Source organism: Cicer arietinum, chromosome 8 (assembly GCF_000331145.2).
Source record: "Cicer arietinum cultivar CDC Frontier isolate Library 1 chromosome 8, Cicar.CDCFrontier_v2.0, whole genome shotgun sequence".
Lineage (NCBI taxonomy): Eukaryota > Viridiplantae > Streptophyta > Magnoliopsida > Fabales > Fabaceae > Cicer > Cicer arietinum.
This window is the reverse complement of record NC_021167.2, coordinates 10,621,036-10,648,846: the sequence shown is the minus strand read 5'-3', so window position 1 is coordinate 10,648,846 and position 27,811 is coordinate 10,621,036. Positions and strand designations below refer to the sequence as shown.

The window sequence follows — 27,811 nt, the reverse complement described above, 5'->3', positions numbered from 1 at the left end:
TCATTCAAAATGTCAAACTTGACTTGAACATATATTTATTATATCCAAATAAAACAATATATAAAAAAAATATTGTTTACTAATATAAACTGTGTTTATTAGTATTTGATAATTATCAAAAAAAAAAAAAAATTGTAACCGGAAACAAAAAAAATATGAATTCTATTATATATATACAGAGATGAATTCAGTCCAAAATTATAGAAGTGTACATCTATAACTTTTCCAGTTCCAGCTAAATACAAGAGTGATGCCCTTTCTCAGAACAATATAGCACTGCTAACAAATATAAAACTCAGGAAAGATAATTGCAAAAGATGAAGAAAAAAAATTAACCAACAAACAGGCATCTCACAAAATCTACATGCTTACTTTTCCGTTTATTTTTATTTTCAAATAATCACTAACAAATTGTTAATCTGCCCGACTATACAAGAACATCTTTGCAATCCTAATTTTCATGATTAATTAGCTAAAGCAAGTAACACATGCAATCATCAGTAGCAGGATCTAAAATAGTTCTCCCTGTTTGAAGCACAAGACACCAAAACCCAAAATATTGAAGGAAATAACTTCTGTGTTTCGAATCGAAAAACTGCAACCTTTCTAACATTTGGGGAAAAAAAAAAACAATGGCAAGCAAATACAAAAACTTGTTTGAAAGCTTAATTACTTGAAGTACTGGTACTAATTAACCTTTATTAATTTGGGTATAATTTAAAAAAAATACAGAATCCATAATTTATATATATCCAAAATTCCCAAATTACAAACCCTAATTTTTCAATCATGTCAAAATTCCCAAATTGAATCCTAAAACAAAGACAATAACTGAATTTCATCATGAATTAAACATGGTAGCTCTGATACCAATTGATGGAATACAATCCCTATAACCTTATGCTCAATTAATCCATGCCAATTACATGATGAATAACCAAAGGTGGAAGCGTACCTGTGGGAATTGCCATTTATGAAATCCTGGGATGATGATGATAGAGTCAATGGGTTGGGTGATCTTCCTCAGCAAAACACCCTTAAGACCTTGCTCTCTTGATGGGGATAGAGAGAACCAGAGAACTAGAGAGTTTTCTCCTTAGGGTTTGTGAAACTGAATAGTCTTGTTGTGTTTGCCTTGGGGACCATTACCCCTATATATAACTATTATTAGTTATATCCCAAATTGCAGTATTTCCAATTCAGCCCCTCGTTAAATTAGAAACTGCCTGGTATCTACACTATTAATTTTCATAACTATTATTCTCTTTAGCCATAAACTATTATATATTATTTGACCCCTAGTTTATTGGCTAATTATATAATGACCCTAACACACTTTATTAATTAATTATATATGTGACCCATAAATCTTACACCACATTCTAATATGTTGAATGAGACTAATATATCCTCCTCACATTTGCAAGGTACACAATTCACAAAATTCTTATCTTTTAAATATTTTATTTTTCAATATTTTTTTGTTGTGAAGTGTTTTTTTTTTATAAACAACTGTTAGTATATGTTAGTTATGATTTGAACTATGGTCATTTTGAGTTACGTTTTTGTTTATTTGTCCTTCTTATATTTTGAATCACTAGAATTATTATTAATCAAGTTGATGATAAATTAATATTTTGGTAACTTTAAAAAAATACTTTAGTACTTATTGGTTTAAATAAGTTAAGACTCTTTTTATTTTGAATAAAAAATTATATTAATAAACGTATTAATCCAAGTATAAAATATGCTAAGATATTTAAGCAAAAGATTAACTTATATTAGTAAAAACATAAATTAATTATTAAGTGCACAATAAACTCTAAGATATTTTTTATTTTAAATCGAGACATTATTCTATCACCCTAAATTTCATATAAAAAAACACACAACATAAAGTAAGAAGACAATGTACTTTATATATCACCATAATATACATAAATTACATAAGAATATGTGTTCTTCACACTCCCAATTACCAAGCACCTTAATTATTTTTTGAAAAAAAAAACACCTTAATAAACAATATGAGGACCATCTCCATTGGATTTTTAGGCCATAAACATGAAACCAATGTTATTTATTGTATTACCCGTTTTTTTTATTAATTAGTTTTAAGTTTGAGAGTATTTGGGATAATTGTAAAAGATTTGGTTACTTAAACATCAATATAAGGTAGCTAAATATAGTACATGCCTAATTAAAAGCAGTAAATCAATTAATAAATAGTAATAATTGTTTAGGAAATAGATTAATCGGTTATGATGAGTTGAGTAATCGATTAACACATGAGCAGTGTCAAACGATTTTGTTTTTACTTAATTATTCAATTAGGGTTTTGTTGCTAGTCAATTACTTATTAATTAGAATTCAAAAATAACAGTTTTTCTAGTCTTAAGTTGCCAATTCCAAATTCTATCTTTTAGTAACAATTTGATTACTTAACATGACTATATAAGGACGCTTTAACTTCAGAAATTTGTATGGTTTAAGATTGGTAAGTTCAAATGTCTCGTAAATCCTTAAACACTCATAACCTTTTTCAAATCTAAACTGACTTGAATTCTATTTGTTGTTGTATGATCAAAAATTCGAAGAGCTTCTAACCATTTCTTTTCTCACCAATAAAAATCATTCTCAATCAGTAAAGTAATATCAAGTTTTGTATTTCTATTTATTTTCATAGGAACCTTAATTTTATTAATTAATTGTATTCTATTTGAATGTGCATATGTCGAGCAACAATGAGTCATTGTTTTTTACAAAATAAAGTCATTAATCGACAATCCATCGATTAAAGTTTAAAGAGGTTTTTGAATCTAGATATGTATTAAGTAGATTAGATATGTTTATTAAATAAGGATGTCATGTGATCCCTAACTCTGCACCAACCATTAATTTGTTATGACCATTGTAGGGGAAGAGGAATAGGTTATGTGTAGAGTTTGTTTTAGATCATCTTATATGATGTGTACCTTTTATTCAAATTATGAAAAGTAGATGATGTTATGTTGATATTTGATCCTTATTATGATAATTGATGTTTAGAATGCCCCTTTTTTAATGAAATTGTATTATATTATGTTTTTGGATGTAGATAAGAGATAAATTGATTAATATTAGTTAGATAGTGACATGAGAATAATCTATCAACTTACGTTAAGATAGAATAATCAATGAGAATAACTATTAGAACTACAATATATGATCCAATAAGAATAATAGATTAGTAGGACTTTGTTAATCAATTAGATAGTGAATCAAATTTAGAAAAAAGACCAAGTTATTCCTAATCTATTAGAGTCTTAGGATTAATCGATTATATTAAGTTAAAATAATTAATCAGATAATTAATTCATTATTAATAAGGATTAGATACTAAATGATAGAATAAAGAATTATGGTTTAGTCAATATTTAATTATTATTGATATTGATTATAAATACAAATTTGTGGTAGCACACTTAGGCGTATATATTTGTTAAGTGTTATTAAACAGTGATTGTCGATTATGAATGTTATTATGTCATGTATCTTATGTGTTTCATTTCACAAAGTATGACATGTTTGGGGGTTGTGTCATAAGAATTAAACTATGATTAGGGTAGTGCTATGGTATTCTGTTAAATATTGAATCTCTTTGGTTATATACTATTGTGTATGGTGTAGTAGGTGGCTTTTTTACTTGTATCAACCAAAAGTTTGAAGGATCAAACGTGAAGTAATTGATGATTATGATTTTTGTCACCTTATCATGCATGCATTATTGATAGTGTTTATTGTATATGCTAAAATGTTGATTGTGCATTTAATATACTTTACTTCTTGATAATATTTTGAGAATGATGACTCACATTTGTTTGTTTACCTTATCGTTGCTTACACACTATGTGTGTGGGTAGATGATGAGACAACTGCACATGAAACAATCGCTGAAGAGGAAGAGATAAAGGAATTGACATGATGCTAATGCAATAGATTATAGTTTATAATCTATTGATTGTCAACATGTTATTTTGAAATTTTACAGAGTCAGTTATGATTGATTAGTGTGAAAATAATTTACGCTGAATTCTTTTGATTTTGTTATTTTTATATGTTTTTGAATCATGATATTTCTATGCTTAAGCCATGATTGAATCAAAAGTTTTACGAATTAAATTTATTTGTGTTTTTATTATATTGCACTTTAAAATATTTTTAGAATAGAAGATATTATATTTAATATTAAGTAATGTTATTTAATTGTGCCAAAAGAAAAAACGAATGTTTGTTTAATATTAATATCTTAACCCTTCATGCCATCTAACTCCGTACCAATTACTAAGTTTTACTATCACCAATCAGCATTATTAATTATTGTATGTTTTTACTTGATGATTAATAAATTTCAACTATGCACTTAATTGATTATCTCTCTTTTTTTAATCTTTTATTTAATATTTTAATGAATTAACTATTTTACCTATCAATTATAGTTACCTTTTAATCCATTAATTATTGCCTTAATCGATTAATTATTAGTTTTTACTATTACAATTAATTGACGATCTTATTTACCTAATGAATTATCTAATATTTCTAATTAGTTGTTGATTAAAGTAATTGATTATCTAATCATCCTCGTCAATTATTTAATCATTGTAATTAATCATTTATCATTAACATTGTCGCAAATCAATACTTACTCTATTTTTGTGTTTTTACTAAATTCTTAATTTCGATTACCCTTAGTGGCTAATCGATTATTTAATGATCTATTTAATTAATTATATCATCTAATTGATTAATTTTTTAAACAAGTGACTCTAAATCTAAGAGAAAGTTGAATAAAATGTTAACTTTAAAATGTACAATATATTAAATAGTTAAAAATATTAGGTGAATCATCGTTTTAGTTCAAGTATATGATGTTATCATTTCAGTCGCTAACTCAGTAAAAAAAACTCAAATTAGTCATTAAATCATTAAAATAGTCCATAAAAAATACAATTTACTATCATAAAAATTCTTGAAAAATACAATTTTACTGTCAAAATAGTTCGTGAGCGTTATAACGTTATAAACTAAATTGAGTGACATTTTGATGATTTTGAGACTATTTTAGATTTTTTTGTTGAGACAAAATTCAAAATAACAACGTTATATACTTTTAAAGACTCAAATGATAGTTAAAAATGTGTTGCTTAGAAATAAATATTAAAGTAAACTTGCGAAATAAAATAAAAGAGATCAAGAGATAAGTGATAATACACAAAAACAACGGTTATTCCATTCTAAGAGCAGTTTTTCAAACAAAATTATTTATTTATAGAAGAATCTAATGCTTCAAAAGATACCACATCTCTTCAACAAATGAGATTGGTATACCAAAGAGATATAAGTGATTAATATTCCAAAGTGTAGATAAAACAAATTGAATCTGAATCCTCAACAAAGTGTCTACAGCTTTCTCTACTCATCATTCGAACCGTTGGGTTAATCCGAAAATTCAAATATCACTTATTAATTAATTAATTAAATATTATAATGCAAATTTAATTTAATTTTTTTTAAAAAAATGCACCCAAAACACGTACTCTTAAGTTTTACATCCATCAAAAGTACTATGAGACAGTTGAACTATATATGAGAGATCCTTGCTTTGTAGCAATGGTGGAGAAGAATTAAAAAAAAAATAAAGGAAAAATAAAGAAAATAAAAATCGAAAAAGACTTTGTACATAAAATAAGTAACAGTGATTGTGGGTGTTTAACAATTTTTTTTTATATAAAGGATCAACCTTAAATATCAGATCGATTAAGAAAGTGGCAAGATAGAAGCAATATGCACAAAAGAAGAATAATTTCATAATAAACAATATGGTATAAAAGCTTTAGAAGAAAAATATTAAAAGTGAACAAGAGAGTACTAGCAAGGAGAGGAAGAGGAAGAATTGATTTAGAAGAAGATTGTCAATTGGTGTGAGTTGCAAGTGGAAAAAAGGCTCCTATTTTTATGATCAATTTTATTTAATTTGTATAGTCCATATGTGCACATCTTAATCAGATATATATGTTTCATAATCAATTGTGTATTAGTCATAATCGATTATTCAATCTGTAACACCCCAAAAATTGTATATTCCATTTATTCTTATTTATACTAATAATTCTATTATTTATGTTTTATTGTCGTAATTCATATACTTATACAAATCTCTTAAATCTTATTTTAAAAAAATGACTGTTAGTCATTCAAGTGAAGTTTAATTTAAGAAGTACATATTAATGTGTTTGTTATAGTTGGGGATTAAATTAGAAATAACCCCAATATAAATCTCAAATTCAACTTCTAGTAGCTCATTTTGTAGTCAAAACAAAATTTGTCATTTGTAAGGATTTGGAGGAGCATAATTGACAATTCCCATCCCATTCCCCTTGCTTTAAAAACCCATAGGAAAAAAAATGAATGAAAGGAAGGAAGAAAGAGGGGGATGACAGAATTTAAAAGAAGAGAGAAAACACCACAATTCTTCATTTGCATGGTCTACCTCCAAGCCAACCCACATCATTCCTTTTCAATATATTCTTCTTACAACAATATTGAATACAAATGAGGAGAGTAAGATAGAAATAAAGAGTATTAGGTTTCATTCTTGAAGAAACACAAAGAAGATTGAAGATGGAAGTCAAATGAGGATTATTATCAATGAATGAAATTAAAACTCAACCTTAGAAAAAGACACAGCTCTCCCACATCTACAAGATAAGGTAACATAGAAAACCCTCTTAAAACCTCTCTTAGGTGTGCTTAGAGATCATGCTTTGCATGTTTGGGTATTGAGATAATCTTATTAAATTTTGTATAATTGATTATTAATAATGCATGTTAGGTGTTTGTATTAATTACTATGAAGAGTTGTTGTTTTATTATTATTGTTGAGTGTTGTGGTTGGGTTTGTGATGAGGTGATGACTGTTTAGTATTGGTAATTACTTGATTTTATGCTGAATTTTGAATGTATTTTACTTAGTTGATCATATTAACTTGAAAATATAAAGTTTGAAGTGAAAATAGTATGGTGTTGTCTTCGAACCCGTATAGGTATATCTTTGGTATTTTGTTCATAACTTTCTCCATAGATAGTGTTTTGAGCTGATTTCTATTCCATTGGAAAATAGACCTAATTACCAACGAAATAGGCACTGGTTTCACCAATTTTAATTGAGAATTGGTAGGGAAAATTGAGTTACAAGTTGGAAAATAATCTATTGTTATGTTTTGTATATGTATACTTTATTTTATTAAACTGTACTAATTGAATGTCTATTACACATAATAAGCATTATATTTATAAACTAGACATCTTAGGCTTTCCAAAATGTTATCATTTATTCAAATCGGATATCGTTTGATATTTTAATTAAATTACCAAAGTTATTGTGTTTGTGCAGAAAAAAATTATGACGTAACTAAGTTAAGATGAGTATAACAGAAGCAATAGGAATCGGTTTTGAGTGAAATCATTTGGACTAGAAAGCTTATTCCTATTACGTTGTTATTGTAAACTTTTATAGTTTTATATTAAATTTACGAATTTTCGTGATTTTATTAAGTAGACTGTTGTGTATTATGAGTTTCTGTGCATTAGTCATCTTGAAATATATATATATATCTTAAGCTAGGAAATTCATTTTTGAGTGGAACCAATTGCATTTGGAAGCTTAAATATAACACTCTTTTCTGGAAGTTTGATATGTTAAGCGCATGGTTTATGATGTGAATGGAGATTACTTATATGTTATGATTAGATATATACTATATTATTAGTATAGTTGCATATATATTTAGGGTTCATTCTAGCTAGATGAACTCTCCGTCTATATACGATGGAAGCAAGGGGTAAGCGAGGGTAAGTGGGGCACCACTTACGGACTTAATTATGTCCAATCTTACCAAAAGAGGTTATTCAAGTAGAGGACATTGAGTGAAACCAATGTAGTCTTTATGACTTACTTGATATATTGAGTTTAAGTCATTAGATTACTCATGTCTAATGGCTTAAAGTGTTTGAAAGATTTGAGGCTAGAGGTATTTGAATATAATTTATGAATAAATAGTATTATATTAATTTGAAGTATAGTTTACCGAGAGGATTTTCCATGCTTAGCACACCGACATGGTTGGAAAACATCAATAATTGTTTTCATTAAATCTATGTTACTGAGTTTTATGCTCACTATGTTGAGGGTGATGTTTTTCAGGTAACAGGTAAACATTGAAAGTTTGAGGAGTATCCGGATTTGCTCACCAGTCTTTCAATGTCATGAGTCAGAATCGGATCACGTCTTGAGTCTAGATTGGAGCCATAGTTTAATTAAGTCTCACTTGAAAGTTGTTTTGAATTTGTAAGTATTTAGATATTTATGAATTAAAAGTTTCAGTTTCGTTGGCATTGTGTATATTTTTGTTTCATTCATGTTAAAAAAATTAGGCGTTACACAATCAATTTAAAAACACAAAGATGACTTTTGCAGCTTTAATCGATTATACAAAATAATATAATTGGTTATGATGATTTTAAAAAAAACACAAAGAATGGCTCCACAATCATAACCGGTTATCACAAGTAATCAAAACTAATTATGATGTATACGAGAAAACAAAAAATTAATTTATGCGGTCATAACATATTATTGCAAATTCTAAGATCGATTATATTGTGCATATTATTGCGAATTCTATGATTGATTATGTCATTTTTCATATGGCTTGCATAAGTTGTATTTTTCAAAAAAAAAAAATCATAAGGATTTTCATGGATTTCATAAAAAAAATTGATTTAATTTTAAAAAACCATTTTAAGAAATTTATTTTGCGAGAATGTGGATAAATTTCAAGAGTGTTTTTTTTACTCACATTAAGATCCTAAAAATAAATAATAGATGAATATAAAAAAATTTGTGCAAGACTTTTTTAAGCATTTTGTATTGTTGTTCTTCTTAGCATTTCCTTTTGTCCATCATCAAAATATAATAATGAGGTCAAGATATATATTCACACTATTTAGTCAACTAATTGATTAATCTATATCATCTTATAATTAACAATTCAAAATGGTAAATACAAATTTAAACATAATCATCACCTTTCATCATCAACATTAACAACATCATTTAACAGATAGTTCCACGAATAATATCATTTAGAACAATTTAATCATCATCATAACAATTAATCATAAGTTATGGAGACACGTCAAGAATACTAAAGTGGAAAAAGTATAAGATTAATATTTAATTATTTTTTGTCAAAAAATTTCAAATATTTACAAAAAAAATGTTTATGATATTCTAAACACCACGATAAAAAAACTATTTAAAAATTTTAAAAAATATGTTTGAGTCGAATTAAAAGCACTAACATACACAAAAATTAGTTGAAGACAAAAAAATTAATAATTTTTTTATAAAAACTAAAAATAAAATATTAAATTTTACAAAGACTAAAAATAAATCTTAATTTAAATGATGATTAAACAATTTAACATGTCTTATTCTTATATATAAAATTGAAACAATTAGACAATTCTTTATCTAACCGACTCTATTAAATTAAAAATTAGTGAAAATTGATCTGTTTGCACTTGCTTTTGTTTCTATATTTTAATTTAGACAAAAAACAAAAAGAAAATGTATTTTATGATTTAGTTAGTTATAAACACACACACACACGCGATATCTTAGTTTAAATCATGACATTTTTTCTAACAAAAATATATCATGATTGGTCATTCAAGTGAAAATTTGGTCATATGTTATATTTATTATTATAATATATATTACTAATTGGCTTCTATTATTTCTCGTCCTGAGAACTCTGAAGTACTAAGGTTCCATCCTCAAAAAAGAGCTAAGTCAATTTTATTTTATTTTTTTCTACTAATTGAACAATGATTCAACAATGAAACCCTAAATTGTTGTTTTAACTTTTAAGTTGATTGATTTTATAAATATAATATTATGATGGTTTATATCTAATATGAATTTAATTGGTCTATATCTAATATAGATTTAATTTGTATATATCGATAACATAAGACTTTTCTATATACGCATTAATTGAATCATTCATTGTAGATTTTTGTGGATTATTATTAGTTGGATGTCCATTCCAATATATTTTTTTATACAAACAATCAATTAAATAAAAATATATGGTTGTAAATGAATCTCCAATATATATATATATATATATTCAAATACTTATAACATAAAATTTAAATTAAACCTGTAGAGCTAGCATGTTTTAGAGGACGTCCAAAAGTGTACGCTGGTCATTCATACTTCAACAAAATTAAGGGTATGGATTAGTCGTTTTGACTTTAAAAATGTCAATCAATCATTTTGACTTCAAAGAAAAAACAAAGCTGACAAATCAGTTCTTTGGGCTACAACAAAATATGGTGTAGGCTAGACATCTCAACTTCAAAGAAAAAATTAAAGGTGCAAGTTAGTAATCTTAATTTCAAAGAAAAAATAGAGTGCAAAGATAAGTCATCTCAACTTCAAAGAAAAAATTAAAGGTGCAAGTTAGTAATCTTAATTTCAAAGAAAAAATAGAGTGCAAAGATAAGTCATCTCAACTTCAAAGAAAAAATTAAAGGTGCAAGTTAGTAATCTTAATTTCAAAGAAAAAATAGAGTGCAAAGATAAGTCATCTCAACTTCAAAGAAAAAATTAAAGGTGCAAGTTAGTAATCTTAATTTCAAAGAAAAAATAGAGTGCAAAGATAAGTCATCTCAACTTCAAAGAAAAAATTAAAGGTGCAAGTTAGTAATCTTAATTTCAAAGAAAAAATAGAGTGCAAAGATAAGTCATCTCAACTTCAAATGAAAGATAAACGATGTGTGTTCATCATCTCAACTAAAATTAATATAAAATATGATGTTAGAGTAAATAAATGGATTTTGAATACCACACCCAAACAAAAACCTTTTTATATTATCAAATGTCAATTTTGTTCCCATTTCCATACACCAACAGACCCTTGTTTTCCTCATCATGTATCATTTTGTCTTTATTCTTACTTCCATTCCAATTTCCCATCTCTACCCCTCTTGTTAGCTTCTCTGCCTTCAAAGCCTCTGCTTCCCAATCCGTACGTACCACAACAACATATAGAAGTGATAAAGCACATGCCACCTGCGCAGACAAAAGCCCAAACCAAAGCCCACTAAACCCAAATTTGAACCAAAATGCCAAGCCCACTTTCTAATGTACTCTATATTAATCTAAGAAATGATCAATATATTATAAGATATTTGAAATATTACATGTACTTTTTATATGGAAGCTGCAATTATGGTAAAGTCCTTAGGGATTGCACTGGCTTAAAATCCTAAACTTTTAAGCAAAATGAGTTGGAACTCAACAACGCGGCCCACCCATATCTAAGAATCACAGTCCATGCCACATTGATGAAGCCCATTACGAAAGCACATCCTAATGCAACCATGGCTGCGAGTTTTGCCTTGTATGGTTTACCAGCTCCAAGCTCATTCCCTACCTGCATTACTTACGTTAAATCATTTATATTTTAAAATGCACATAATTTTTTAAAAAAACTTAAGTAAATTAATAATAATAATTTTTTTCTTTTTAGTAAGTGGTGGTGATAACATTTCTTATGTTTTTTTTTTCTTCAGGAAATATGAAAAACGATGATACCATTTCTCATGCTCATTTTGTATTGCTTATGATTATCATAGCAATTTTTGTCTTTGTTTTATTTTTATTATTTGTTTTACCTTTGTTGGTTGACTGATATAGATCTCGTCAAATCAGTTCACCATTACAAACGGCCAAACCGATAGAATCCGGTGAACTGATAGAATCTGGTGAACCAGTACAAATTATGGTGAGTATGGATGAGTTTCTAGATTAAATTTTGTACAATTCATCTATCCACATCATACTTAATCAAATAGTTTGTACAATATGTATGGAAGATTTTGAAAATAATAACATATTGTACAGCTTACTATGTGGACATGTATTTAACAAATATTGTGTATCCACATACCTAATAGGAGCACGCGATAAAGTTTGTCCAATATGTAGAGAAATAATTATTGCTTAGTTTGTTTTAAGACTTATATTGGGAGTTAGTGTGGTAACCTGAATAAAGTTATTTGTAATTAATTATTATATTAATTATTATTCGAGAAACTTTATCAATAAAAATGTCATGATGCATTTATGCTTTTTCAATGATTTACTCTAATATCAAGCTTTTTATAAATATTTTACCATATTGCATATGAGTCTATTGTTAATGATTGAAATCATTAGTTGATTTGTACAACAATTATCAAGTTGTTTTCACTGGACAACCGTGGTAGGGCTTACTCCTTAGCTCAAGAATCTAATTGATTTTTTATAAATAATTTTTTTTTAGCTATTTTGCTTTTAAATACCACCAAATTGAAAACAATTCTTAAAAACAATTTTTCAAAACATTATTAACAAACAAGTTTTTAAGTTTTCTAATTTTTAATTAAAGAATTATATATTTTTTTTAAACCGAATCAAACAAGCCTTTAGTTTTGAGAAATAGTTTTTCAGTTTGTAAAAATATAAAATTTATTTGATTTGTTTTTAAAAACTAATTTCTATTATAGTCTTTTTAAAAGTAAAAAAATCAAAGTTAAATGCATGTTTGAAACAATTTTGTATTTTAGTTTTTTAATTTTTTTTTATAAATTTGGTTGAAAAAACTGTTTTAAGGAATAGAATTAAGGAACAAAATTGTTTGAGATACTTGTTTCAGAAAACAGTTTTAGATATGAGAGAAACAAATCTATTTAGTAATTGAATTTTTTAAAACAGTTTTTGAGTTGTGAACTAAAAAGACTATTTGATAATTTAATTTTTAAAATTGATTTTTCTTATATTAAATAATAAATAATAAAAGTAAAAAAATAGAAAAAATCATCTAATAACATTTAAATACAAGTAAAAGATTTTAGTATAATTAATACATAAATTTTTATTAAAAGATTTTAGTAAACATTTTGTAGTACTCAATTTTGTTCAAATAATTAAAAAAATAAGTGATAATATTTTTAATTATTTTGTAATTTTTGAAACCATTTTTATTTCTTTAAAAAGAGCATCAAAATTAGAGATTCATTGATCTAGCAAATAAATTGGGTCCACATTATTGTGATGCTTTAATAACAAAGTTCCCAATTTTATTCATAAAAAAAATAACAAACAAAAAAATAACAACAAATCAAAAAATATATAATTTTATGTGACATATACCCCTATGTGAATCTGAGTTTTTTTCTTCATTTTTATTTTATCTTTCTGTTTGAGTTGATGGAAAGTGATATAATGAAATATTTCTTATTTATATCTATTTAATTTAAATTTATTTTTAATTATTTGAACAAAATTCAAATAAATTCATGTTTACACCATCACCTATTCAAAATGGCTCTTAGATCTGCAACATTCTTTATATTAAAACAACAACAAACCCTCATATTTTATCTTATTAGTATAAGTATATTTATGATTTATCCCATGTTAAAAAAGAAGATAGCACACTTATTTCCTTTTGGGCTATCTACTAATATTATATATCATGTGTAATCGTGTTGGGCCGTCATTAAGTGCAAATATATATCACCGTTTTCTACCCTGCACCCCATCTATATTTGCTACTCTTCAATCCATGTAAAAATATAATTTTATCGTTTTAATTATTATTAAAATATTTAAATTTTTTTACCTTTCATTTTTCAATAATGCTACCAACACCTCTTAAATTATTACTCACACCCCTCAAAATTATAAAAAAATGAAAATACTGAAAATGCCCTTTTATCAATGTTACAAATTTATTAACTCATAACTCACATTCATCAACATTCAACTCATCTCATAACTCACATTCATCAACATTCAACCCATCTCATAACTCACATAAAAAAATCACCATACCTCACTAACCATAACATTGAGTTCTATTTTTTTCCTTCTAAATCTGGGAATTTTACGTGAACTCAGTTCACGTAAGTTCTGGTGTTACTTGAACTGAATTCACATATAGTTTAAAAAAATAAAAATTTCAGTAACCACGCAATCTGAATTAACGTAAACATACGTGAACTCAGATTGCGTAATCAATGGAGTTTGAAAATGGAACCCTCAAAATGTACCCAATCTGAATTTACGTAAACGTACGTGAACTCATACATGGAGTAATTAGTGCTTTTAATTCGACTCATACATATTTTTTAAAATTTTTAAATATTTTTTTTATCGTCGTGTTTAGAATATGATAAACATTTTTCTTGTAAATATTTGAAATTTTTTGACAAAAAGTAATTAAATATTAATCTTATACTTTTTCCACTTAAATATTTAATTTTAATCCACCTTTTGTTAAATAATTCTAAACTTTTATGTGAGAAGTTTTTATAATATTCTAAAGATACCTATAAAAATTATTCAAAAGTATAAATGATACATAATAATTAACATAAAAGAAGAGACTAAAAATAATATAATCAATTTTTAGGGACAAAAAATTAAGATTTTTTTATTAAAACTATAAAATTAAAATTTTATAGGTACAAAAAAAATTATTTAACACAATCTTGTAATTTACCATGATTCTTTCATTGTTAGAGCATTTAATTTTTAGACCAACTTTGATCCAAAAATAAAAATAATAGATTTCTTTGTTTTGATACATATAGAAATATAAAATATTTTCACAACAAAACATTATATTATATTTGTAAAGCAGGTACTTAATCTCCTTTATTGAACTACTTAATCTCCTTTATTGAACTAAAGATCTATATATAGAAATTGAGTAACTAATAACTATAGCTTATATAATTTTAAACAAAAAGTATCACCACTTCAAGCAGGTACTTAATCTCCTTTATTGGTATTATTTAGACTGCTACCCTTGATACAATCCAAAACATGTATTGCCACTTCAAACAAATATGTTTTAAATTATCTTCAATTTGAGTATAATCTCCTTTTAAATGTGTCACAATTTGTTTATGAAATAGTGAGATTAATGGTTAGTTATTTGTTTTCTCTATTCTTTTTAGTATCAATTGCCTCTTTCTTTAAAAAATTGGCTATTTTATTATCTGTGATGATATTCAATTAGTATTGCATAATTCTATAAGTGTCTTGAAACTATTTACACTAATTAAATTAATTCTTAAAACAGGTAATTAAATTTTGTTTTGTATGTATAGTTGTTCTTATAGATATGAACTGGCCACCATTTTCACCTTCCATTGCCATGCTTAATTTGGTCTTGTATTATTTACGGTAAAAAAATTTAATTTTAATTTATTTATTTATTTATTTATCATTTTGCTCTATCTTTCTCCTATTTATTTGAGCCAAGGGGTGCTACTCCATTTCACACAATACCAATGTTTATTGTTTATGTTTCTTGTATTATGATTTTAATGGAGTATTGGTGGCAATTGTGCTAGTTGAGAAGAAAGTGTATAAAGATAGAAAAAGGTGAGAGTTTAATCCTTGAATTCCTTTCATGCATGTTCATCTTTTAAGGTGAGAGCTTAATTTTCTTTTCATTTGAATTGTTATGCTTGCAATGTCTTCTCTCATGTTTTACATATTCTAGACATCATGATTATTTATTTGAGCCAAGGGGTGCTACTCCATTTCACATAATACCAATGTTTATTGCTTATGTTTCTTGTATTATGATTTTAATGGAGTGTTGGTGGCAATTGTGCTAGTTGAGAAGAAAGTGCATAAAGATAGAAAAAGGTGAGAGTTTAATCCTTTTCATTTGAATTTTTCTTTCATCATGTTCATCTTTTAAGGTGAGAGCTTAATATTTTTAAAATGAAACAGAAATTGTAAAATTAAAGATTTTTCTTTTTGTTTATAAAGATACCTATAAATATTAATTGTTATGCTTGCAATGTCTTCTCTCATGTCTTACATATTCTAGACATCACGATTCAAACATAAATTGATTATTGTTGCTACCAAACATTAAGCAAGTCTAATATATATTCTAGTTATTCTTTACAACTGGTAAGGAGATAGTTGGAGACATTAGCTTGTTGAAGATGATTTTGAGCTATTTTCAATATGAAAAATCTTAAAACCAAAAATGTAAGCCCCATATAATATAACCGACTTCCAATTTCATATAAATAACTAAAAAAAGCATGAATTCAAAATTGGAATCTCGAAGATTTATTCTCATAAAGTTATAAAATGACAAACTCTTGTTTTATATACAATTGTATTTATGCAAAAAGTGCAACTTCCCCCATCCAAGTAAATTCTACACTTTCGAACCATTTTGGTAAACTAGTGTTCACATTACAATGAAATATTCAGTTTTGTGCATCAGTCCATCAACATCAAACCGTTGCTTCTGTGAGTCCTTCACTCTCATTTTGGATTGGAATCGCTTCCAACGCCGAAACGCTTCGTTCAACCAACCACCCCTCGCCACAAGCACTTGTAATCATTAATTAATTAATTAATTTGAGTAAAAAAAGTATACTACAGTGTATTTGTAGAGATTAGGATATGAATGTGAAAAACATATTAATGAGTTAAATAAATTTTAAAAAAAAACTATAAAAAAAACTAGATATATCAAAATAATCATAGATATAGTTTTATGGTGTAAATTTATTTGACATCTTTTACCATGTATATCACAATAATTTATTGCTTAACATAGTTGATCAAAATGCACATAACCATGTATAGCTATTTTAAGATAAATAAATGCTTAGAGGAAATATGAAATAATAATATCATCACTAGTTTTCACAACCAAAATGCCAGATTCTCACATCCAAGCAATATCCCATCCAATTAAATTAAATATACCTGTACCCCAAAGGCAAAATTAAAGAAACTATTTAATTAAATTCAAAATAATTTAATTAAATATAAAATATGATGTTAGAGTAAATAAATGGATTTTGAATACCACACCCAAACAAAAACCTTTTTATATTATCAAATGTCAATTTTGTTCCCATTTCCATACACCAACAGACCCTTGTTTTCCTCATCATCTATCATTTTGTCTTTATTCTTACTTCCATTCCAATTTCCCATCTCTACCCCTCTTGTTAGCTTCTCTGCCTTCAAAGCCTCTGCTTCCCAATCCGTACGTACCACAACAACATATAGAATTGACAAAGCACATGCCACCTGCGCAGACAAAAGCCCAAACCGAAGCCCACTAAACCCAATTTTGAACCAATATGCCAAGCCCACAGCGACCGGTGTACCCACAAAGTAAAATGAACCAAATTAATGTTAGCACCAATGACGGGCCGGTGCCACGAAGGATGCCACAGCCCGTTGTTTGTGGGCAGTTTCCAAGCTCGCATAGGCCCATGATTGGCATGACCGATGCAACCAAAGCTTTTACGGGCTCATCATTCGTAAACAACGCGGCCCACCCATATCTAAGAATCACAGTCCATGCCACATTGATGAAGCCCATTACGAAAGCACATCCTAATGCAACCATGGCCGCGAGTTTTGCCTTGTATGGTTTACCAGCTCCAAGCTCATTCCCTACCTGCATTTATTACGTTAAATCATTTATATTTTAAAATGCACTTAATTTTTTAAAAAAACATAGGTAAGTTAATAATAATAATTTTTTCTCTTTGAGTAATTGGTGGTGATAACATTTCTTATGTTTTTTTTTCTTCAGGAAATATGAAGAACGATGATACCATTTCCCATGCTCATTTTGTATTGCACATGATTATCATAGCAATTTTTGTCTTTGTTTTATTTTTATTATTTGTTTTACCTTTGTTGGTTGACTGATATAGATCTCGTCAAATCAGTTCACCATTACAAACGGCCAAATCGATAGAATCCGGTGAACTGATAGAATCTGGTGAACCAGTACAAATTATGGTGAGTATGGATGAGTTTCTACATTAAATTTTGTACAATTCATCTATCCACACCATATTTAATCAAATAGTCTGTACAATATGTATGGAAGATTTTGAAAATAATAACATATTGTACAGCTTACTATGTGGACATGTATTTCACAAATATTGTGTATCCACATACCTAATAGGAGCACGCGATAAAGTTTGTCCAACATGTGGAGAAATAATTATTGCTTAGTTTGTTTTAAGACTTATATTGGGAGTTAGTGTGGTAACCTGAATAAAATTGTTTGTAATTAATTGTTATATTAATTATTATTCGAGAAACTTTATCAATAAAAATGTCATGATGCATTTATGCTTTTTCAATGATTTACTCTAATATCAAGCTTTTTATAAACATTTTACCATATTGCATATGAGTCTATTGTTAATGATTGAAAATCATTAGTTGATTTGTACAACAATTATCAAGTTGTTTTCACTGGACAACCGTGGTAGGGCTTACTCCTTAGCTCAAGCATCTAATTGATTTTTTATAAATAATTTTTTTTAGCTATTTTGCTTTTAATTACCACCAAATTGAAAACAATTCTCAAAAACAATTTTTCAAAACATTATTAACAAACAAGTTTTTAAGTTTTCTAATTTTTAATTAAATAATTATTTTTTTTAAAACTGAATCAAACAAGCCTTTAGTATTCAGAAATAGTTTTTCAGTTTGTAAAAATATAAAATTTATTTGATTTGTTTTTAAAAACTAATTTCTATTATAGTCTTTTTAAAAGTAAAAAATCAAAGTTAAATGCATGTTTGAAACAATTTTGTATTTTAGTTTTTTAATTTTTTTTTATAAATTTGGTTGAAAAAACTGTTTTAAGGAATAGACTTAAGGTAAAAAATTGTTTGAGATACTTGTTTCAGAAAACAGTTTTAGATATGAGAAAAACAAATCTATTTAGTAATTGAATTTTTTAAAACAGTTTTTGAGTTGAGAATTAAAAAGACTATTTGATAATTCAATTTTTAAAATTGATTTTTCTTATATTAAATAATAAATAATAAAAGTAAAATGATAGAAAAAATCATCTAATAACATTTAAATACAAGTAAAAGATTTTAGTATAATTAATACATAAATTTTTATTAAAATATTTTAGTAAACATTTTGTAGTACTCAATTTTGTTCAATTAATTAAAAAAATAAGTGATAATATTTTTAATTATTTTGTAATTTTTGAAACCATTTTTATTTCTTTAAAAAGAGCATCAAAATTAGAGATTCATTGATCTAGCAAATAAATTGAGTCCACATTATCGTGATGCTTTAATAACAAAGTTCCCAATTTTATTCATAAAATAAAATAACAAACAAAAAAATAACAACAAATCAAAAAATATATAATTTTATGTGACATATACCTCTATGTGAATCTGAGTTTTTTTCTTCTTTTTTATTTTATCTTTCTGTTTGAGTTGATGGAAAGTGATATAATGAAATATTTCTTATTTACATCTATTTAATTTAAATTTATTTTTAATTATTTGAACAAAATTCAAATAAATTCATGTTTACACCATCACCTATTCATGTTAAATAATTCTAAACTTTTATGTGAGAAGTTTTTATAATATTCTAAAGATACCTATAAAAAATTATTCAAAAGTATAAATGATACATAATAATTAACATAAAAGAAGAGACTAAAAATAATATAATCAATTTTTAGGGACAAAAAATTAAGATTTTTTTATTAAAACTATAAAATTAAAATTTTATAGGTACAAAAAAAATTATTTAACACAATCTTGTAATTTACCATGATTCTTTCATTGTTAGAGCATTTAATTTTTAGTCCAACTTTGATCCAAAAATAAAAATAATAGATTTCTTTGTTTTGATTCATATAGAAATATAAAATATTTTCACAACAAAACATTATATTATATTATATTTGTCTTACTTGTGTGTAAAGCAGGTACTTACTCTCCTTTATTGAACTACTTAATCTCCTTTATTGAACTAAAGATCTATATATAGAAATTGAGTAACTAATAACTATAGCTTATATAATTTTAAACAAAAAGTATCGCCACTTCAAGCAGGTACTTAATCTCCTTTATTGGTATTATTTAGACTGCTGCCCATGATACAATCCAAAACATGTATCGCCACTTCAAGCAAATATGTTTTAAATTATCTTCAATTTGAGTATAATCTCCTTTTAAATGTGTCACAATTTGTTTTTGAAATAGTGAGATTAATGGTTAGTTGTTTGTTTTCTCTATTCTTTTTAGTATCAATTGTTTCTTTCTTTAAAAAATTGGCTATTTTATTATCTGTGATGATATTCAATTAGTACTGCATAATTCTATAAGTGTCTTGAAACTATTTACACTAATTAAATTAATTCTTAAAACAGGTAATTAAATTTTGTTTTGCAAGTATAGTTGTTCTTATAGATATGAATTGGCCACCATTTTCACCTTCCATTGCCATGCTTAATTTGGTCTTGTATTATTTACGGTAAAAAAATTTAATTTTAATTTATTTATTTATTTATCATTTTGCTCTATCTTTCTCCTATTTATTTGAGCCAAGGGGTGCAACTCCATTTCACATAATACCAATGTTTATTGCTTATGTTTCTTGTATTATGATTTTAATGGAGTGTTGGTGGCAACTGTGCTAGTTGAGAAGAAAGTGCATAAAGATAGAAAAAGGTGAGAGTTTAATCCTTTTCATTTGAATTTTTCTTTCATCGTGTTTATCTTTTAAGGTGAGAGCTTAATATTTTTAAAATGAAACAGAAATTGTAAAATTAAAGATTTTTCTTTTTGTTTATAAAGATACCGGTAAATATTAATTGTTATGCTTGCAATGTCTTCTCTCATGTCTTACATATTCTAGACATCACGATTCAAACTTAAATTGATTATTGTTGCTACCAAACATTAAGCAAGTCTAAGATAAATTCTAGTTATTCTTTACAAGTGGTAAGGAGATAGTTGGAGATACTAACTTGTTGAAGATGATTTTGAGCTATTTTCAATATGAAAAATCTAAAAACAAAAAATGTAAACCTCATATAATATCACCGACTTCCAATTTCATATAAACAACTAAAAAAAACATGAATTCAAAATTGGAATCTCGAACATTTATTCTCATAAAGTTATAAAATGACAAACTCTTGTTTTATATACAATTGTATTTATGCAAAAAGTGCAACTTCCCCCATCCAAGTAAATTCTACACTTTCGAACCATTTTGGTAAACTAGTGTTCACATTACAATGAAATATTCAGTTTTGTGCATCAGTCCATCAACATCAAACTGTTGCTTCTGTGAGTCCTTCACTCTCATTTCGGATTTGGAATTGCTTCCAACGCCGAAGCGCTTCGCTCAACCAACCACCCCTCGCCACAAGCACTTGTAATCATTAATTAATTAATTTGAGTAAAAAAAGTATTCTACTGTGTATTTGTAGAGATTAGGATATGAATGTGAAAAGCATATTAATGAGTTAAATAAATTTAAAAAAAAAACTAGATATATCAAAATAATCATAGTGTTATGGTGTAAATTTATTTGACATCTTTTACCATGTATATCACAATAATTTATTGGTTAACATAGTTGATCAAAATGCACATAGCCATGTATAGCTATTTTAAGATAAATAAATGCTTAGAGGAAATATGAAATAATAATATCATCACTACTTCTCACAACCAAAATGCCAGATTCTCACATCCAAGCTATATCCCATCCAATTAAATTAAATATACCAGTACCCCAAAGGCAAAATTAAAGAAACTATTTAATTAAATTCAAAATAATTAAATTAAATATAAAATATGATGTTAGACACACCCAAACAAAAACCTTTTTATATTATCAAATGTCAATTTTGTTCCCATTTCCATCTTTTTATATTATATAATGTCAATTTTGTTCCCATTTCCATACACCAACAAACCCTTGTTTTCCTCATCATCTATCATTTTGTCTTTATTCTTACTTCCGTTCCAATTTCCCATCTCTACCCCTCTTGTTAGCTTCTCTGCCTTCAAAGCCTCTGCTTCCCAATCCGTACGTACCACAACAACATATAGAATTGACAAAGCACATGCCACCTGCGCAGACAAAAGCCCAAACCAAAGCCCACTAAACCCAAATTTGAACCAAAATGCCAAGCCCACAGCAACCGGTGTGCCCACAAAGTAAAATGAACCCAAATTAATGTTAGCAGCAATGACGGGCCGTGCCGTGCCACGAAGGATGCCACATCCCGTTGTTTGTGGGCAGTTTCCAAGCTCGCATAGGCCCATGATTGGCATGACCGATGCAACCAAAGCTTTTACGGGCTCATCATTTGTAAACAACGCGGCCCACCCATATCTAAGAATCACAGTCCATGCCACATTGATGAAGCCCATTACGAAAGCACATCCTAATGCAACCATGGCTGCGAGTTTTGCCTTGTATGGTTTACCAGCTCCAAGCTCATTCCCGACCTGCATTTATTACGTTAAAGCATTTATATTTTAAAATTCACATAATTTTTTTAAAAAACTTAAGTAAATTAATAATAATAATTTTTTCTTTTGAGTAAGTGGTAGTGATAACATTTCTTATGTTTTTTTTTTTCTTCAGGAAATATGAAGAACGATGATACCATTTCTCATGCTCATTTTGTAATGCTTATGATTATCATAGCAATTTTTGTCTTTGTTTTATTTTTATTATTTGTTTTACCTTTGTTGGTTGATTGATATAGATCTCGTCAAATCAATTCACCATTACAAACGGCCAAACCGATAGAATCTGGTGAACCGATAGAATCTGATGAACCGATAGAATCTGGTGAACCTGTACAAATTATGGTGAGTATGGATAAGTTTCTAGATTAAATTTTGTACAATTCATCTATCCACACCATATTTAATCAAATAGTCTGTACAATATGTATGAAAGATTTTGAAAATAATAATATATTGTACAGCTTACTATGTGAACATGTATTTCACAAATATTGTGTATCCACATACTTAATAGGAGCACGCGATAAAGTTTGTCCAATATGTGGAGAAATAATTATTGCTTAGTTTGTTTTAAGACTTATATTGGGAGTTAGTGTGGTAACCTGAATAAAATTATTTGTAATTAATTATTATATTAATTATTATTCGAGAAACTTTATCAATAAAAATGTCATGATGCATTTATGCTTTTTCAATGATTTACTCTAATATCAAGCTTTTTATAAACATTTTACCATATTGCATATGAGTCTATTGTTAATGATTGAAAATCATTAGTTGATTTGTACAACAATTATCAAGTTGTTTTCATTGGACAACCGTGGTAGGGCTTACTCCTTAGCTCAAGCATCTAATTGATTTTTTATAAATAATTTTTTTTTAGCTATTTTGCTTTTAAATACCACCAAATTGAAAACAATTCTTAAAAACAATTTTTCAAAACATTATTAACAAACAAGTTTTTAAGTTTTCTAAGTTTTAATTAAAGAATTATATATTTTTTTTAAACTGAATCAAACAAGCCTTTAGTTTTGAGAAATAATTTTTCAGTTTGTAAAAATATAAAATTTATTTGATTTGTTTTTAAAAACTAATTTCTATTATAGTCTTTTTAAAAGTAAAAAATCAAAGTTAAATGCATGTTTGAAACAATTTTGTATTTTAGTTTTTTTAATTTTTTTTTATAAATTTGGTTGAAAAAACTGTTTTAAGGAATAGAATTAAGGAAAAAAATTATTTGAGATACTTGTTTCAGAAAACAGTTTTAGATATGAGAAAAACAAATCTATTTAGTAATTGAATTTTTTAAAACAGTTTTTGAGTTGAGAATTAAAAAGACTATTTGATAATTCAATTTTTAAAATTGATTTTTCTTATATTAAATAATAAATAATAGAAGTAAAAAGATAGAAAAAATCATCTAATAACATTTAAATACAAGTAAAAGATTTTAGTATAATTAATACATAATTTTTTATTAAAAGATTTTAGTAAACATTTTGTAGTACTCAATTTTGTTCAAATAATTAAAAAAATAAGTGATAATATTTTTAATTATTTTGTAATTTTTGAAACCATTTTTATTTCTTTAAAAAGAGCATCAAAATTAGAGATTCATTGATCTAGCAAGTAAATTGGGTCCACATTATCATGATGCTTTAATAACAAAGTTCTCAATTTTATTCATAAAAAAATAACAAACAAAAAAATAACAACAAATCAAAAAATATATAATTTTATGTGGGCTATCCACTAATATTATATATCATGTGTAACCGTGATTGGTCATCATTAAGTGTAAATATATATCACCGTTTTCTACCCTGCACCCCATCTATATTTGCTACTCTTCAATCCATGTAAAAATATAATTTCATTTTTCAATAATGCTACCAACACCCCTTAAATTGCTACTCACACCCCACAAAATTATAAAAAAAATGAAAATACTCAAAATGCCGTTTTATCAATGTTACAAATTTATTAACTCATAACTCACATTCATCAACATTCAACCTATCTCATAACTCACATAAAAAAAAATCACCATACCTCACTAACCATAACTCATAATCATTAAAAACTTACATCACTCACTCATAACCTACAACACATTAGTTTGATCATTACATTGTGGTTAAATCTACCTAAAAATGTATGTTTGTTGGTCTGTATTTGAGTTCGTATTTATTTCTTCTAAATCTGGGAATTTTACGTGAACTCATTTGACGAAAGTTCTGGTGTTACGTGAACTGAATTCACATATGGTTTAAAAAAAAATAAAAAATTCAGTAACCACGCAATCTGAATTAACGTAAACGTACGTGAAGTCAGATTGCGTAATCAATGGAGTTTGAAAATGCAACCCTCAATATGTACACAATCTGAAATTACGTAAACGTATGTGAACTCAGATTGCGTAATCAATGGAGTTTGAAAATTTAACCCTCAATATGTACGCAATATGAATTCACGTAAACGTACGTGAACTCAGATTGCGTAATTAAGAAAGTTTGAAAATCCAACAACGTAGGTGAACTCAGATAAAAAAGAAAATAAACACAATCAAGAGGTTTCAATTTTATTTTATTTTTTGCTTGAGGGGGATTCAATTTTTGTTGATAGAAAATTATAATTTGTTTTTGTTGAAAAATAAAATTAATAATCTGACTCAAGAGTATTATTAGGTGAGTCAATAATGCTTCCTCGTCCAAACTTTGTTACATCAATGATTTTTAAATGAAAAACCCACCAGAAATAAAAATAATAATTTAAAGTTTCAGATTCGAATCGAGATTCATAGTTGTGTGAGTTGATTATGGTGAAATTTATCGTCTCTTATAAGATAAAAAACTTATACTGTAGGTATTAAAAAAAAATTGTTAGAACTAAAATTAATGTATTGTATATTTGTAAGGACCAAAAATATAATTAAGCTAAAAAAATGAATTTTGAATATAAAATATAAAATATGATGTTAGAGTAAATACATAAAAAATAAATCCATAGAAACTTAAATTATGAAAAAAATTGGTAAATCCAAGTTCCAAATGGGCATTTATCAAATAATTTTTTCTTTACAAAAAATATTTTAATTTTTATTGAAATAACAAAAGTAATACATATATATATATATATATATAACTAATATAATTCATAAAAATAGATAAATAGAAATTTTAAATTACGATAAATTTTTTGGAAATTCAAGTTCGAAATGTCAAATTTTAAAAGGTTAGTTTTTTTTAAAAAAAATAATTTTTTCAATTTTTGTTGAAATAACAAAAGTAATATATATATATATATATATATATATATATATAATTAATATAATTCATAAAAATAGATAAATAGAAATTTTAAATCATGATAAAATTTTAGCAAAAATCACAAATTCATAAAAAAAAAATCACAAATTCATAAAAAAACATCACAAATTTTACAAAAATTACGATAATTAATGTCGAAGGTGGCCTCCAGTACCACATTGTCGAGGTTTTCTCACACGTACGGGATTTTGACGACGCCTTGGTACATCACGAGTTTCTTGTTGTTGTTCTTCTTCTTCTTGATCTTTGTCTTCTTGATGTGGAGGATGTCTAGGTGGAATTGCTGCAGAAGAACTACTTCCACCTTGAGTCCAGTTAGATATTTGATTCAACGGAGTATATGCATTCCAAAAGCTTGGAATTTGAAAATTTTGTTGACACATATTATTCAGTAATTGGGTAGCGGACTCAAGTGTATTATGACGACTGTCGAACGTGTTATACAACAATTCCTCTTCGTTTAATGCAAATGATAGTTGACGGTTGTCTTCTTGATGTGGTTGTTGACTGTCAAAATTAAATTGTTCCCCTGACGTGAACCCGTAAGATTGATGTGGTGTGTGGATAAAAGTATGAGGATGTGGTGTGTGGTTAAAAGTATTAGGAGGCGGTTGAGTGTCATGATGTGTTGTGTTGGGCATTGATTCTTGGAAAAAATGTTGGCTAGATTGTGGTGGAGGTTGGGGGTGAAAAAAAATTGACTAGATTGCGGTGGAGGTTGAGGGTGAAAAAAATGTTGGCTAGATTGTGGTGGATTGGCACGAGGATCAACCAATTGGTTTTCTACAGAAATAAATCGTTTAGAATTTTGGCAAAACCAAACCATGTATTCATAACTTGGTTTGAATTCAACATTTAGAGGCTGACCATGAAGAATATGATTCTCTCGTTCATTCCACTCTTTGTTCTCATTTTCGTAGAATAATGCCCAACTATAGTCAACTTGTTTATGCAAATCTACCTTATGATACTTTTTCATGTTCCTCGGAGGATGTGGAATTTCTTGAGGTAGTCCAAATTGTAGTTTCACTCTATCAGTTTGATGCATTTCTATTATGTAGAAACAAATTAAATATGTAGATGCATTCCATAGCCAATTGTCTTCTGGATGATCGTATGTTAGACGTAGATATGGCCTCCAGATAAACTGATATATAATAAGTTTATTAGTAATATATGCATAACAAAAATAAAATAATAGAAATAATGTAATGTTTTAATATATTACATCGTTAACGGTCATATAATCAATTTTTTATCGATATCCAGCGGTATGATAACGAGGTGTATCCCCAAATTTCATACCCTTTCCACTATATCTACGAAAATAAATTTGAATATGTTAGTGAATCAATTGATAGTTTTATAAATATAATATTTAACTTTTTTTTGATATTTATCTTTTTGCGAATGGAAAACGAGGCTCAAGATTACTTATTGGTGCAAGAAACGGCATAGGGTACCATGCCCACGTTTGAAGTAGATGTGAACATCCGCCGAACGACATAACACTGGGTTCAGATGCACGACACAATTCTCTATAAAGTGTTGCCAAGCACGCTGAACCCCAACTATATTCTCATGTCTCTCGCAAATCTCTCAACAAGTGCAACCACATAATATGTACTCTGTTTTGGGATTTGTCAGACATTAATATGCCGCCAATCAATTGTAAAATGTATGCTCTACAATGTATAATTAATTCTTCATTAGATGATTCTGGAGGTAACATTGAAAATGTTTCTCTCAGTCATTTTAATTTTATAAAATTCCCTTTCCTTTGTGATTCAGGTGGCATGACTCCTAACAAATCTAAAAAATCATCTGTCCATGACACTATAGTTGATCCAGTTACAGCTTTACCCCCAGCACGTAAGCCAAGAAGCAACGCAACATCTTCTAATGTTATGGTACATTCACCCGTTGGAAGATGAAATGTGTGGGTTTCAGGTCTCCATCTTTCAACTAAAGCAGTAACAAGT

The 27,811-nt window shown here is 27.1% G+C and overlaps 1 protein-coding gene and 1 long non-coding RNA gene across 2 annotated transcripts; one reads left to right on the top strand and one right to left on the bottom strand.

The window, feature by feature from the left end:
- The first annotated feature begins 6,365 nt into the window (after positions 1-6,365).
- Positions 6,366-8,436, top strand: LOC113785396 (uncharacterized). Its single transcript, XR_003471472.2, has 2 exons — positions 6,366-6,752; positions 8,246-8,436. It is a non-coding gene; the product is annotated as an uncharacterized lncRNA (long non-coding RNA).
- A 13,455-nt stretch (positions 8,437-21,891) lies between these two features.
- On the bottom strand, positions 21,892-26,470 carry LOC113785478 (uncharacterized). The gene is made up of 3 exons (XM_027332049.2): positions 25,984-26,470; positions 22,767-22,828; positions 21,892-22,473 (listed from the first exon to the last, which is right to left on the bottom strand). The coding sequence occupies exons 1-3, from the start codon at positions 26,468-26,470 to the stop codon at positions 21,892-21,894; spliced, it is 1,131 nt and encodes a 376-aa protein (XP_027187850.2).
- Between the last annotated feature and the right edge of the window lie 1,341 nt (positions 26,471-27,811).